This window comes from Lagopus muta, chromosome 19, assembly GCF_023343835.1.
Source record: "Lagopus muta isolate bLagMut1 chromosome 19, bLagMut1 primary, whole genome shotgun sequence".
Lineage (NCBI taxonomy): Eukaryota > Metazoa > Chordata > Aves > Galliformes > Phasianidae > Lagopus > Lagopus muta.
In genome coordinates, this window is record NC_064451.1 from 3,392,437 (window position 1) to 3,408,405 (window position 15,969).

At 51.2% G+C, this 15,969-nt stretch overlaps 2 protein-coding genes across 5 annotated transcripts in view; one reads left to right on the forward strand and one right to left on the reverse strand.

Annotated features, from left to right (window-relative positions):
• ASTN2 (astrotactin 2) overlaps positions 1–15,969 on the reverse strand; it is a 264,246-nt gene that overhangs the window by 89,404 nt on the left and 158,873 nt on the right. For all 4 annotated transcript variants that reach the window (XM_048965614.1, XM_048965611.1, XM_048965613.1 and 1 more), the window contains one exon: positions 78–343. In XM_048965614.1, coding sequence (XP_048821571.1) covers positions 78–343 — 266 coding nt within the window. The remainder of the gene's footprint in view (positions 1–77; positions 344–15,969) is intronic.
• On the forward strand, positions 8,226–14,012 carry TRIM32 (tripartite motif containing 32). Its single transcript, XM_048965616.1, has 2 exons — positions 8,226–8,314; positions 10,527–14,012. Exon 2 carries the CDS (start codon positions 10,596–10,598, stop codon positions 12,537–12,539), a length of 1,944 nt encoding a protein of 647 aa, XP_048821573.1. The 5' UTR covers positions 8,226–8,314; positions 10,527–10,595; the 3' UTR covers positions 12,540–14,012.

Here is a 15,969-nt window from a genome sequence, read left to right on the forward strand (position 1 = left end):
CCCACTAAGACTGAGGAAGGCAAGCTGAAGAGGCGGTGACTGGAAGGTTCGCAGCGGTCCCTCATCAGCTCACTCACCTCCCTGGTGTCGTTGTCCTGGATCAGGGCATACAGGGGCACCACGCGGTTGATCTCCAGCAGGACCGGCGTGGGGCTGAGCTGCTCCTTGCCTGGGCGCCGGCACAAGTGGCACGTGGATGGGCAGCGCCCTTTCTCCTCGCAGTGGATCTCCACACCTGAGATGAGGTGGTCGTCAGAAAGCATCTGCGCGGTCAGCAAGCCCGAGAGATAGGTGATGAACGGCATGGATTTCAATTCCTTCTTGTTCCCCAGCTCAGTTGTTTCTGGTTTAGAAAGAGAATAAACAGCGTTAAACAAATCACAGTGCAATCCTTTCCCCAAACTTCACTGCAGCCGGGGTAAATGCAGCTGCTGAAGGTATGGGCCAGGTGGGAGCAGGAAACCAGAAAGGTCAAGGAAAGAAGGAGAAAAACAGGACTTGCAGGTAGGTAGAAAGTGAGAGCATTCCAGCATCACACTTGTAGAGTGATGGAACTGACTGAGTTCTCTTTCCTCTTTTTTGTGACTTGTGTCTTCACTTTCTACACTTTGAAATGAAACAAAACCACTCAAGAATATCTTTCCTGTCAAGGAGAACCTTCTTCAAAGGAGATGGGACAGGGAGCCAAGTGTCCTGGCGCTGCCCTAACACCAGATCCCTCCAGTGCCTGCAGTCCTTTGCTCCTTTGTCTGAGTGACACATAAGCCAGGGCACTGAGAACTGAAGCGGGCTGGCAAATGGGCTCAGTGTAGGATGAACACCCATGGCAGGGAGGAGGTAAGAGACAGAACAATCTCACTGCAGGGGGAACAGGCAGAGTTATTTCTAACACCAGGCTGTGACAGTGCTGTTTTTGGGAACTATTCAAGACTTTGAAACCCACAGAGAAACTTACCAGTGGTCTAATCCATAAGGAAACAAACTCAGAGCCTGACTTTCCTTGGCCTGAATGCTTGCTAAGGTCCAGGAAAGCATTGCATCTGGAGGTACCTGACAAGAAGAGTCGAGATTCCCATCTTGGTTCTCTACACTGCTGTTGAAACTGTAATGGTAGAATCTCCTCTTGGGTTGACTCAAGAAGGAGAGCTGACTGTCATAGCCTGGAGATGGGCCTACAGAAGGCTACCTTGCTCATCCTGTGCCTAAATAGCACACCCATCACCATGCATTGGACAAGGAGACAGCTGTTGCCTTCAGCAGCAACTTCCCCATCCTTCCCAAGAAGGAGCTGCACAGGAATGAGCTTTGTCTTAATACCCTTGGCTTGCACCGACATGCAGCTGATCTGGCAAGGCACTTTATCAATTAGAAATACAAACACAGTATTCATTCATTATTCTTGAAGCCCTTCAGGCTAGGGACAGCCCCTCCCCTTCTGTCTGGCTGTCAGAGAACACTCACATGCACAGGATCAAAGCTGCCATGGGAAGAAGGAGCAAATTCCAACCAACTCATCTCCAATGGAATTAGAGGGGGACAGTTGCTAAGATAAACTAAAACAAAGCTGTGAAGGAGGTGTCTCAGTATCTAGGGAGACACTGGTGTACACAGACATGGAAAAAGAACCTCAGAGCTGGTTCCTGGACAGATTATTTTCTGGGAGAATGGCTCCAGGCAACTTCAAGCTTCGTAAGCCATCAAACTGTGCTCAACTGGGTAGCTCACAAAGAGGAAAGCTGTGAGGAGAAGTCATGAGCCTCTTCCTGCTTCTGGATAATGCTAACTCTGCTTTTAACACAGCTACTAAGCCACATTTAGAAGAAGGAGACAACAATAACTATTCTGGGCTGCAAAGCTGATTCACCAGAGGTCAAGCAGTTATTTAAGAAATCTTCCAGGGGAAGCAATTTTGAGACATGCTCTAAGGAAGAACATGATAACAGAAGAGAAAGTGGAATCACTTATCTCTTGATTGGCAATAGGATAGCAGACTTTCCTTCCTGAATTGTGGTCTCGACAGCTACAAAGTGCTGGCACCTACTGGCTGGCCATGTAGGATGGCCAAGCTCCTGACCACATCTGACTGCTTTATTTGAGGTGCCTAAGCTCCCTGCTCTGTGCCTCACAGCCGGTGTCTCCTCTACTTCCAAGCATGGGGCACACGGTGTTTCTGCTCTCAGGTGCCCTGAGAATACAAATCAGGCGTGTGGACTGGGATGGAGAAGAGGAAGAGCAGCCTTCCTTTGGCCTCCCCAGCTGTTCGCTGCTTCTGGAATGAGCAAGCAGAGGTAAGGAGCAAAACAACCCTGAGCAAGGAGAGAGTTAATTCCAAGGGAACCCAGCCTGAACACGAGCTCGTCCAGCATGTCCTGCACTTCCAGACCCCTTGTTTGTCCATCGCTCCCAGAAATAGGTGCTGAGGCCAGCATGGTGGACGAGGTGGCTTAAAGAGCTCCCCAAAGAGGCTGGCAGGGAGGTGAGGGCTCAATGGAAACACAGGTTGGGTAAAGCCATTTCAGGAGCAGCAGTCACCAAATGGAGCTGCGTGGTGGAAAAGTAGAGGTCTGCAAAAAAAGGTAGAAAACCAGCAGCTGATCAGGGAGGCTGTGTGCACAGCACAGCTCCCCTCGCAGAGCAGCCAGGCTCTCAGCCACAGAAGATTGATCGTGGAGCCAGGTTACTCATGGCAGACTTGTCAGCAGTGCAGACTTCATAGCTAAGGTGGAAACGGGTGTCTGCATTTAATCCTCTTTATTGCAGTTGAAGCTCCAGTCACTAAGGGGAAAAGGAGTGCTTTGTAGATTGGGTTCCTGGGGACGTAAGGGGTTACTGCAGCTGAAGTTAGCAGTTCAATGTGCTGGGAACTAATTCATAGTGCTCCCTTGTATCGAAAAGGCTCTGGGTACAACTCCAAATAAGGAAAATGAAATAGGACATGGCTCAGCAGAAGGAAATAGGCTTCACTGCCAAATCACCAGCTCTCATCCAGACAAGCCTTGGAAGTCATCAGCACTGGAGTGCAATCCTTGGTAGCTTTTGTGGAATGAGCTTTAGGGGCTTAAGTACAGTCCTAACAAAATTAGGTTACTGAAATCTGGGAGATATTTTTCCCTCAAACACATGAGATTATTCCTGGACCTGCCACTGCAACTTAAAGCAAAGAAGAGCTGAAGGGTCCCTGTGCCTCCCTCTCCTGTCCCTCAGAGATGGCTTTGAGGTATCTGCCTGGCTGCCTGCATGCACGGATCCACTCCCCATAGAGAAACCCAACGGGGAGCTGCAGAAGCCCCACACACCACTGGAGGATTGCTCTGGCTTTTATTGCCTTGTTGCTGACACAACAGCTTGCTGGCTTCTTCTTAGGCTCAAAAACCTATGGCCCAATTCTACTCCTGATGAAGTCAAGGGAAGGTTCTGTTGTTGGGTTAAAGAGAATCAGAACCAGAACCAAAACATAACACTGAAATGCCATTCCCAGTTACCAGGGAAGCCAACAGAAATGCTCCTGTTGTCTTCACTGCAAGCTGGGCTAAGTCCTGAGTAACTTTATTCACCTTCATTGCTTAGGTCCACATTGCACAAGCCCCGTGCATGCCTGGGTGACCTCCTGGAGCGCTCAGATCGCTCTTCCAAAGCCCAATTCCCAGGGACAGGCCTTGCAGGTGATGCGATGGGTGCTGCCCTGACCCAGTCTGCAGGATGGCAAGGCTCAGCAGTGCAGGGAACGGAGGGCAGGGGGATTCCTTATCAGCCCCTGGATCTGAACATGCTTTCACTAATGCTGCTGGCAGCTCAGGGAGTCCTGGCAACATCTGTTTGGAAGCACAGGGCTGCGGATGTGGTTAGATGCATCACGGCAACTTGTGGGATCTATTAGTTTGTTTGTTTGCTTGAAATATGTATTTAGAAAAAGAAACAACGGCAGCACAACAAATAAAATAGCCTTCCGCTAAGTGTCAAACCTTGTGTAAGAAAGGAGGGCGAGCAGCACAGAGGGGACAGAGTTCTGATCGCCTGCTCCAGTGCACAGCTCTGCCCCTGTGCTTCACCAGGACTCAGCTACAGGGGTGGGGAAGTGCTCACAGCATTAACAGCAGCACCTCCTAGTGCTTAGACCAGAGGGAAGCACAACGATGATACTAGAGCAAAAACCAAATACAACATGTAACTCTTTTGTACTGGAGTGTTGCTTTGCCTTGAGAGCTCCCAGGAAGAGCAGATTTTGCTAGCGGTCCAGCACTCTATATTGCACTTTGCCAAAAGATCCCAAGTCATTCCAGAACTGAGGATCACTAGGCTTCCCACAAGAAGCATCAGGAGAAAGATGTGGCAGCTCTTCAACAGCAGGAAAGCTTGGAACAAGCTGAAGCTGTACAGAGAATTCACGGCACAGATCCTGGTAGGGATACCTCCAAGTTAACCCACTGACACCAACAGCATGCTCTGCCAGGACAAAGCTGGTAGCTGGGCTTTGCATTTCCTAACAAGGCTGAGTTATTTCTGCTCCATCTGTCCCTTCCACCTCCCCCTGGCTGTGCAGGCCTTGCTGCCATGGGCAGGGTGGGATTTATGGCTGATACAGATTCACTGGCACAGGCTGCTGGTTTGTTACCGGATAGAAAAACAACCCGTTTGTCGGCAAATCCATCGAAAGGGAGCTAGAAAGAAAATCAATAGCTGTGTTTGCCTGGGAATTTCTCTTGCAGTGAGATATTGTCATTGCAGGATCCAACAGGTCTGTGAGGAGCTCAGCCAGCTTTATGGCTGCCCAGTGCTAGTGATGGGTGCTGCAAGGAGAGTGGGGGTGTGAATGCTGAGGGATGCAGCACCGCACCGCTGTATACAAGAAGCACAGCACCAGTCTCTGCTGCCAAGCAGGGCACGCTGTAACAGCTGAACCCCAAGCAGACAGCAGTGCCTGTGTGCACCGTGCACATGCACGGGCTGTGAGGAGCATGGGATCCCTGAGAAACCACTCCCCATCTTGTGGGATCTGCTCCTCATCTTTCAGGCCATGCAGCCGCCCCGTGGCACGGCATCCTGCAGCTTAGGTCTGAGCATCAGCACGGTCCGTCCAGCAGGGAAGCAGCACACGAGGGCTGCCCCGCTGCTGCTGGCGGGTGTCCTTGGGAACCCCATGGCGCCGGGCTGCCGTCCCCATCCCCGCGGGACAGCGGTGGCCGGAGCTCCGCGAGGACCTGCTGCCCTCTGGTGGCACGGAGCAGGACGACAGGCACCAGCCCTCCCCTCCAGGGAGACCCACGGGTGCGGATCACGCCCTGTTACCCCACGGGGAGCTTTCCTGAATGGCAGAGCGTGTTATGGCGGTGGCCGTGAACCCATTCCACCCCACCGCATCCACACAGCCCCGCATCACCCCAGCAGCACTGGCTGCCCACCCAACTTTGGTCCCCACGTCAGCATCCCTCCGCGAGCACCCGGCTCTGACTGCTTCTTGCAACCAACATACGGCTCGATTAGCACAAATGTAAGCCCAGTGTCCAGAGATTCTTCCAGACCACGGGCTTGAACGAGCCTCACGTGATGAACATGATAACAGAACCCAAAGGTCCAGACAGAACTTGCTGCACCCAGACCCACAACTGCATCCAATCGGGCCCCAGCTGCATCACCAGGCAGCCCTGGGAGGTGGGAGCAATCCCTTCCCCATGCTCAGCTCACCCCAGTGACACACTGGAGCTCAGCAGGTTCATGCTGAGGTTTGTCACTGAGGGCCTGCAGCACAGCACAAAAGCATGCAAACATAAATCTCATTCAAGTTCAGGTTCGCATCTGCTCTGCTTCCAAGTGCCTTCACTGCCTGCTTTGCTATCTCTGCTGTTTCCCAGTTGCTGCTCAAGTGAACAAAGTACATGGAAGATGCACTGTGGTTTCCAGTACAAGGGCTGGGCACAGCCCCATGGCTGCCAGCATGGCACACATGTGCCATCCTCCCCATGCACAGGGAGGCTGCAAACAGCAATCATGGCAAATGGCTGAACTGATGGCTCGCCTCTTCCACAGATGGAATTTCTTCATGCCACAGTTCTCCACCTGTGCTCCCACAGAGGGTGCCCCAAACCTAGACATTCCTATCAGATACAGTCTGGTTGCTAAATTCCACCTCTGATTACAGCTAGCAGAACCCATCAGATGGGAGAAGAAAGGCCAGATAGAAAGGTCAGAGGGATGGAGAGGAGGAGGGAAGAGGTAGGAGGAAAATGACTGATTATATGATTAATGACTTTGCTCATTAGTCCTGTGCCTGGGTGATAGAACCACCCTCCTCTACTTCCAGGCATAAGCAGCAGAGGGATCTGAGCGAGCACACGTGCTGTGAGCCAGTTAAAATCTGTAGAGCAAGAAGGTGGTGGCAGGAGCTGCCTCCAAGGTGACTCTACCCTTCCTTGTGTTTGGGAAGGGTTACAGGGCCCGCCCCAGTGCACAGCATGCATTTCCACTGCGGCAACCAAGACTGCTAGAGAACGATGGAAAGATGGAGGGCTGGGCACAGACGTGACAGATGTGACAGGAGTTCACACAGAAAGCTATGCTACCTTCTCTTTTTATTGTTTACAGAGAGCTTCACAAACAGCAGCCTCCACCCTACCTGTGCAGCAATGTCCTTTAGAGGCCTGGTGGGAAGCAAAAAGCTGCACTTTGCAAGAATCCTGCATAACGCTCTCAGGGACGCGGTCCCACCAGCTTCCCACCCCAAACCACCCCATGGACCGGGGCTGCTGCTCAGAAAGGCCACCTATCACATCCCATCTGTACTGGGACTGAAGAGTGACCAGCCCGCTGGTTGCTCAAGTCCTGACCAGGGAAGCAGTGGTGTTCAGCAGCTTCACTGACACGCTATGGAAAAGACACTGCCAAGCAATTCTGTTTTCCTCTGAGGCATTCAGATGTTACGACACATAAAAAGGAGAGTAGTGGCCACAGGTTTTGCTGTAAGCTCTATCTGTTCTCGGCGTGGTGTGGCAGAAAAGAAGGAAGACGAGGGAGGTACCTCAGCAGCAAGCCTCCTTTTGCAGTGCTCCATCCTCCAACACTCTTTCTCCACCTCATCCACCTCCTCTCTTTTAATCTTGACTCACCAACCGAGTCCCTAAAACACAGCACAGAGCCCGCAGCGCCCATCTCTCACTTCAAGAACAAGGCAAAGCATGCTCTCCCCTGGCTGAGGGGAAGCACAGTTCCCCACAAACCTTTCCTTTCCCACTACTGCAGCTGCACCACTCTCAGTCACTGCCCCAGGACCCAGACTACTGTGGGAAGGAATGAATGCCAAGCAGGACGTGCCTTGTGCGAGTCCTTGAATATGTGACCACAGCTGCACACCTATTCACTGGTGATATTTGTGTGCACTGCCCAATCGACTGATTGCATTTGCCATTCTGCATCTAAAAATAGGCAGTTTTGCGCTGGGAGTCTGCAGGCTGCTTCCAAGTGAAGAAAAACAGATTTGTGGCATGAGGCAACACACGGCGTGCGAGCAAAACCCGACCACGGCACTGGGCTGCCCCGGCATGAGGTGGGACCAAAGGAAGGCTGTGGCCTCATGCCACGTGATAACCATGACATGACAGCATCCTGCAGCTCCTTCATGGTTGCCTGCACCTCATTGTGGCAGCCTGCAGGCCGTCATGGCAGCCTGCAGCCCCTCATAGCAGCCTGCAGCCCCTCATGGCAGCCTGCAGCCCCTCATAGCAGCCTGCAGCCCCTCATGGCAGCCTGCAGCTCTCCACAGGGAGCGGAGCAGCACTGAGCTCTTCTCCCTGGTGACAGCAACAGGGTCTGAGGGCATGGAGCTCTACCAGAGCAGGGTAAGGTGGGCTTGGGGAAAGGCTGAGCCCAGCAGGGAGGTGGGCACGGCCCCCAGGGCTGGCTCTCAGAACAGGGTTGGTGCTGTGTGGAGCTGCGGGGTCCTTTCCCACTCGCGGTGTTTTCCACGTTTCTATCACCGCGGTTCCGTGGCTCTATGAGCCGCGCAGGGACCTCAGCACAAAGTGCTGCATAATAAAATGAGGGAGAAAAAAAAAAAAGAAAAAAAAAAGGCTTTTACTTTTCTTGAGGAAAACATTTCGAGTGCTGTTTGGTCTTGGTTTTGTTTGTTGATATTTTTTTGACAGAAACACGCGGCACGCCAGCCCGCCCGCACAGCACGGACCGCTCTCGGCGCTGCCGCCCCTTTTCCCGCTCGTTGCGGGGCCGCCCCTCAGGACTCCACCTCCCAGCGCGCCGCGCTGCACACGTGACGGCGGCGCGGGGCATGCCGGGGAGCGGCGCGCGGCCCGGGAGCGGCGAGCAGGTAAGGAGCAGAGCGGGCCCCGCGGCGCGTGGCGCCCCCTGCAGGCGGGGCGGGGAGGGGTGGGCCGGGCGGCAGCACCCCCAGCACCGCACCGAGCGCCCGGGCCGCACCGGCGCCGCTGCGGGCGGCGCGGGTGGCGCGGCCGGGCCGGGCGGGAGGAGGCGCTCCTCCAGCGCTGCGGGGCCGCGCACGGGGCCTGGCCAGGCCTCGGCCCCGCGGGCAGGCGAGCCCCGGGCTTCCCGTTTTCTGTGCGGGAGGAACGGCCCGATGTGGGGTACAACCGAGGGAGGAGAGTGCTGAGGGGTAACAGCGCTGCCAAAGCATCGCGGCGCTGAGACGCGCGCTGGCGTGCGATAGGAGGGTTGTGCATGCGGTAGGTGGGCTGTGCGTATTAAAAGAACATCACACAAAGCGTCCTTCTGACCGAGCCTGAGTTCAAAGCAAAGAAAACCCCGTGCTCTATTTCACACTGACGAAAACACGCGATCTGACGGCAGCTCTCTGTGCAACCCCTCGCCTCGCCTGGTGCCCGCGCCTTCCCCAGCAGCTCCTCCTGCACTGCCAAGGAAAACAACAGTAACAAATCCTGCATCCTATGCTGAATTTGTAGACCTTGTTTTAAAACACTGCTCTCCACCCCTCAGAGCAATGTGTCTGATCTGCACAGCAGTGCCCAGGCTCCTTTCTCCACAGCTGAGGTGCTGCTCAGCAGGAAAGGGAAGGCTGTGAAGTGCCGTGGAACTCCAATGGTGCCACCTGAGAGCCAGACATCGGCTGTGCCCCCATTTGGGGTCAGCTTCCAGCCTGGGACCCCGCCGGTGGAGATCCTGCAGCGCTCATCCCTGCAATGTGGGCTGATAAATTCAGATTTTTTTTTTTCTCTGTATGAACATAAAGAACTTTTCTTCGTTACAGCTGTCTCCTTCCACTTGAGCAAATGCTAAACTGAAATACACTGAACCTTTCTGTCTGAAATGCTCCTGAGGGCGAAGCAGGCAAACGCAGCAGGGAAGCAAGAGTGCTGCGTGCATGCAGCCATTATTGGGAAGAAAGCTTTCTGCTCGTTTCCCTCTGTGACCAGCTCTTCATTTTAAAGACTAACTACTTCCTTCCCCTCCTCTCCCCCTAGAAGAAATGTTTTCTCCCCATTTCTTTTAACGGCTAAGCAATGCAGTAGCAGAGGTATTGAAACTCAGTCTGCTGAATAATAACTTAATGATGTGAACCCTGTTCTGTTCCTTTTGAATGGATGGCTGCTTCAGCAAGGAAGCTGCTGGGATCTGCTCCCTGCTGCGTGGGATGCGAGGATGAAGAAACTGGACTGAAGTTGAATGGCAACCACGGTGGTACAAAACTGAACCAAAATACAAGTGTGAAGTCAGTGCTACAAGATTATGGAATACAGAGAAATTATATGCAATTAAGCTAAGTTCAGGACCTGAGAGTGAACACATGCAGCCTGTATTATCAAGCATTTGGAGTTGTCTGGTAGCTCCATTTCTGCTAATACCTGATACAACGCTGCTGCATCAAGCTGTATTGCATGATGCAGCATGGCAGAGGTTAATGAAGTACACTGGTTTAAAGACATCAGCGCATGTTTCCACTATAAACAGTCAATCACAGACCAAGTGGAAGCTGACAAATCATTCCTTCTAGGATTACCTCCTGGCAAACATATGAAACCTTGAAAATTTATTTTGGCTTTCTAGAAAAGCAGTTTAAACCAACCACATTTATTTTGTTCTGATGTCTTATCTGAATGCAGGTCTCCAGAGGTGATATATTAATGTCCTAAAGCATTGCACCATCTGGTTCTTCTTTTGATGCGCAACATTTGAACGCTTGGTTTAATCTCTCTGGATTTCAGAGTAAATTATGTAAACTCACAGGCTTGGCAGCAGGAGATGGGCACCATGAGGAGATGATTCAGTCATCAATATATATTGGGCTTCCTTATTGCTGCCATTACACTTCTTTCAGTTCTACTTATAAATTTTGCAAGTGAATAATTCATTGCACTGGAAGCTGCAGGTTAGTTTCAGGATTTGCCCACTCTGAGATTAGCGAAGATAAATCTACCCTTTTCACATGTGGAAAAGCCAACTGGGTTTCTGTTTTCTGCATCTGGGAGATAAATCAGAAATAAACTGCATGTACATGTAATGCTGTTGATGACATAAATCACATTTTCTTTTTTCTTTCTGGACAGAATTGGGAAAACCTTGGAATACATGCGAGTACCAGATTCTGCACTGGCTAAAGTTGACTGTGGAAAGCCATGGCTTCTGCCCCTCAGCTCAACTCGGACGCACTCCGAGAGGTCCTGGAGTGCCCCATTTGCATGGAGTCCTTTACTGAGGAGCACCTGAGACCCAAGCTCTTACACTGTGGGCACACCATCTGCAAACAGTGCTTGGAGAAGCTCCTAGCAACCAGCATTAACGGGATTCGCTGCCCTTTTTGCAGCAAAATCACTCGGATCAAAACCTTAGCTCAGCTGACTGACAATCTTACTGTACTGAAGATCATAGACACCACAGGGCTGGGGGAAGTGGTTGGTCTCCTCATGTGCAAAGTCTGTGGGAGAAGGTTGCCAAGACACTTTTGCAAGAGTTGTGGCTTGGTTTTATGTGAGCCGTGCAAGGAGACATCGCACATGCCCCAAGGGCATAATGTCATTGCTATCAAAGAGGCTGCTGAAGAGCGTAGGAGGGAATTTGGGACAAGGCTTGCCAGACTTCGAGAGCTCATGGATGATCTGCAGAAAAGAAAAGCATCTCTGGAAGGTGTTTCTAGTGACCTGCAATCTAGATATAGAGCAGTTCTGCAAGATTACAGCAAAGAAGAGCGCAAGATCCAGGAAGAACTGGCCAGGTCACGCAAGTTCTTCACCACTTCTTTGTCTGAAGTGGAGAAGGTAAATAATCAGGTAATGGAGGAACAAGCTTATCTGCTGAACTTAGCAGAAGTGCAGATATTGTCTCGCTGTGATTATTTCCTTGCCAAAATAAAGCAAGGAGATATAGCTCTCTTGGAAGATGCAGCAGACGAGGAAGAACCAGAACTAACAAACAATCTCCCAGGGGAGCTGATCCTTCACGAGGTTGAACTCCTTAAAGTGAGCCATGTGGGACCACTGCAGATTGGGCAGGTGGTGAAGAAACCCCGGACTGTTAACTTGGAAGAATCGCTTATGGAAACTGCAGCATCCTCATCGGCATCATTTAGAGAGCCTGACTTGGTGCAAGAAGAAGCCAGCTGCACGCCGAATTCCTCCCCAGCCAAGCCGAGGATGCCCGAAGCAGCTGCAAGCATCCAGCAGTGTTACTTCATCAAGAAGATGGGCTCCAAGGGCAGCCTGCCAGGGATGTTCAATCTGCCCGTCAGCCTGTACGTCACTCTCCAAGGAGAGGTGCTTGTGGCAGACCGAGGCAATTTTCGAATCCAGGTTTTCACCCGCAAGGGCTTCCTGAAGGAGATCCGCCGGAGCCCTAGCGGAATCGATAGCTTTGTACTGAGCTTCCTTGGAGCAGACTTGCCCAATCTGACTCCCCTTTCTGTCACCATGAATTGCCATGGCCTGATAGGTGTGACCGACAGCTACGATAACTCTGTCAAGGTGTACACCATGGATGGGCACTGTGTGGCATGTCACAGGAGCCAGCTAAGCAAGCCCTGGGGCATCGCAGCTCTGCCCTCTGGGCAGTTCGTGGTGACTGATGTGGAAGGGGGGAAGCTGTGGTGCTTCACTGTGGACCGCGGCGTGGGGGTGGTGAAATACACCTGCTTGTGTAGCGCAGTGCGCCCCAAGTTTGTCACTTGTGATGCTGAAGGGACCATATACTTCACTCAGGGGCTGGGGCTCAACTTGGAAAACAGGCAGTACGAACACCACTTGGAAGGAGGCTTTTCAATCGGCTCTGTTGGCCCGGATGGGCAGCTGGGACGCCAGATTAGCCATTTCTTCTCCGAGAACGAGGATTTCAGGTGCATTGCTGGGATGTGTGTAGATGCCAGGGGAGACCTCATAGTTGCTGACAGCAGCCGTAAGGAAATCCTGCATTTTCCTAAAGGAGGTGGCTATAATATCTTAATCCGGGAAGGACTCACCTGCCCGGTTGGTATTGCCATTACTCCCAAAGGACAGCTGTTGGTGCTGGACTGTTGGGATCACTGCATTAAGATCTACAGTTACCATCTGAGAAGATATTCCACCCCTTAACGGCATTTCTCTGGGGAAAGCCCCTGTCACTAGCAGCAGTTCTTCCAGCCTCACTGCAATCTGACAGGAACCACTGAGAAAACTGCACCACAGCCCAACGGGGTTTGGCACAGAGACCATCACGTTTTTTGTTTAGGAACAAAATAACCACCGTGGTGGCGGTCTGCATTTTCTCATTCTGAATCTGTACAATAGAATAGAAGAGCATGAAGGAAGAGATCCTTCTGGAATATTGGTTTTTTGCTAAAATGACCAGTCGCTCCTTAACCCTTCTCACCTCCTTATTCTGCATTGGCTACGTCTTCAACCACTGTACCTTTCTTTGTGCCATAAACACTGACTGACTGCCCTAAATCACCTTCCTTTAGGGGACTAGAGAGGCAATCCTCTCTCGCCATGGTACTCGCGAGGAACTCAGTAGCAGTTGTCTGGGCAAGTAGTACAGAAAGCAATTTCTGATTGCAGCACTGCATAAAACAAAATAGCCCTCTTAAACTGCACCGAGATGGAGCTTTACTTTCAAACTGAGGGTTTTCTCTCTCCGTTTTTCTGGTGTTCAGGAGATCGCCCCTGTCGTGCCATTTGTGAACCGTGTCTGTTCAATGTGAAGTGAGTACAGTGCAATCATGGGAGACCGAGCTGAGCCAGAAAACTGCCCTCTGATGGCAACAGGGTTATCGTTACTGCTAAGAATTCTGCTGGGGAGGGGGGAGGGGGAGAAGGGTGGGGGTTGGAGGAAAAAAATCAGGGGAAATCTGTTGATATTTAGAAGCGTGCTGTTATTAAATGTGTCTTGGGAACTGTCTTTGGGAGGTGTGTCTGCTACCTTCATCTGGGGGGAGGGAAAGGCTGGGGGGAAGAAGACTGGGAGGTGGGAGTAAATGAGATCACGCACAACTCTGTGCTCACCTGCACCTCACTACCTGCATTCCGGATCGTCACCTTTGCAAACAGGTTTCCACGTGTCTGCACTTTGTATCCCACGATGAGGGTGGGGGGGATTGCTTCATTTAAATTTTTTTAGCACTCCAAAGCACATCCATTGGTGCATTGCCTTTTTCTCCTTGCACAGCAAATCACGACATTCCTCAGCTTTTTTATGGCACCAGCAGGCACCAGAGTTCGTGTTCATCACGGCTTTGGGCCAAATGAAGCACAAAACTGCAGCTGTGTGAACCAAGCCCCCACAGTGCTGCTCTCCTCACTGATAAATGTGTACCTCAGTGTGGTGCTGCTTGCCTGGAATAGTTTATTGAAGGAAGGACGCATTCAAATCGGGCACAGTGGTAGCATGTTAATCTGCCACAGATAATAGTTACGCTGCAGTGCATTTATTTGTTGCTATCAACAACATAGTTGCAAATTTGGGGGCATGGCAGACAATATAAAAGCTGATTTTATGGTGGCTGCCATGCGACAGCAAATTGTTTGCTGCTTGTCCTACAACATGTATGCAACAGGTGATTTTTTTTTACTCTCTCATATACTTTTCCCTGGTGAAGCAGGGATGGAAAACAGCCTTCAGAGCAGCTGCTGCTCCAGCCTGTTGCAGGGCAGCAATGGGGTTTCCAGAAGCAGCTCTGGGAGCAGAACCCTTTGGCAGAACTTGTTTTTTCCCTCTCCCTGTTGTGCTCAGCCACAGCACACAGCAGGAGCCCAAGTGTGTGATGGAGCTGCCCAAAGAGCAGGACAGCATCCTGTTCTTCTCAGTGTGATGCACTGTAGAAAGATCTTGGAGAAGAAGGTAGGAGCTAAGAGGAGATGATTAGCAGGGCAGATGATGGAAGACACTAAAGGAGCCCAAGGGAACTGAACCCCCCTCCCTCCTGCACTGCTCTGTGTATTTGCTGAGGCTGGCGATATGCACACAACTATTTACATTCCCTGCTTCTCTTTCTGGATGGGAGGGGGCAGTTGCCTGAGGTATGTAACAGCAATTTGGGGAGCTGATCTCATCTTGCATGTATGTTTTTGGGAGATGACTACTATTACTGGCACCTTCTGCAGTTAATTACACTGTAACTCAAGGCATTTTTTCCAGTATTATGGTAATGTCAGTTCCTCTCCTACTGATCTCTTTTAAACATCTCTCCTGTTTCTAAGAACTGCTCCAAGCAGGAAGCTACTGTGGACCTGAATAATTGAAGCAATATTATCTATGATAATATGTACCTCTGTCACTTTCTGTTCCAATGGAATTTCTTTTTTTTGCAATAAACATCACGCTGCCAGCAAGAACGTTTCCTGGTGTGCTTAAAGGGACATAAAAGCTTGTCCAGCAAATGGGCTGAGCTGTTGTTTACCCCGGTCTGTTACTGGGCACGTAGCTCAAACAAAGCATTTGTCATCTGCTGCTCGCTCAGAGACTGGAAAAATAACACTGCTGTGCCATGCATTGGTGGGACAAGGCAGGGCGAGGGCTGCCTGGCTGTGTTCTGTCTGCAGCTCTTCTGGGCTGAGGTTTCAGGAAGGGAAAAAGGAAATCTGTTGTCCTTAGCCCTTTCCCTGCCACAACCCGGCTGACTGTGAAGTTGATGCTGCAGAGCTGTATTTCTTGCTGTGGTGCCCCCAGTGTGATGCTGTGATCGTTTGCCAGATGAGATGAAACGGGGCAATTAAGGTATGTGATGAAATAGTTTTGCTTCTGCTCTCTACCTGGAGAAAGAACTCGTCTGGTTGTACGTATGTGTTCAGTTTTTAATAAAGGAAAAATTGATCCAATTAACAGTGCATTGCAGACGGCTCATTTTGTTATTAAAAGCACTTTGTCTTCTCCCTTTGGTGGCAGATTGTGTTTCATGGCTGGTGGGAATGAGCCTCGCTAACACAATGGCTGCTCGACCCCTCCTGCGCCGTCACAGTGGGGAGGACAGATCTGATCTCTTGAGCAGCTCTCACGTAACTTCATCTAACACTTCTCCTCCCACCCCATAAACAAAGCCTGGAGTTTCTTCCATCCAACGGCAGCGGTGCTCCTGCGCTTTCTGCCTCAGCACTGCATGGCTTTAGAGGCAGCTCATTCACAGGGGCCAGGAGGAGAGCTCACAGCTCACTGGTGGTGATAAACACTGCAACAGGTCTGCGTTCACATGGAGCCAAAGGGGAGCAAAGCAGTGTTGTACTCAGCTTTCAAAGACCTCCATGTGTCACCAGCACATGCAGGCTCCCCCCTGCCACGCAGCACAGCTGCTGATCTGGGGAGAGGCTGTTATTACCCGTGTTCATCTCAGATACGGAGCAGCTCTTTAAACAGCAACGGGCTGCCAGTTTATCAGTCACAGCTTATGTGTGCTGTAACATTTGGTCTGGGCAGCAGCTGACAGCCACGGTTTCGAACAGGGACGAGTGGAAGAGTGCTTCTTAATCAAAGGGGACAGAGCTACAAAAGTAAAACTCCAGCCAGATGCTTTGAGTTGTTTCCATTGTAGAG

What these genes read in the sequence shown, in the direction of transcription:
- TRIM32 (XM_048965616.1), top strand. Translation starts at nt 10,596, where the DNA reads ATGGCTTCTGCCCCTCAGCTCAACTCGGACGCACTCCGAGAGGTCCTG.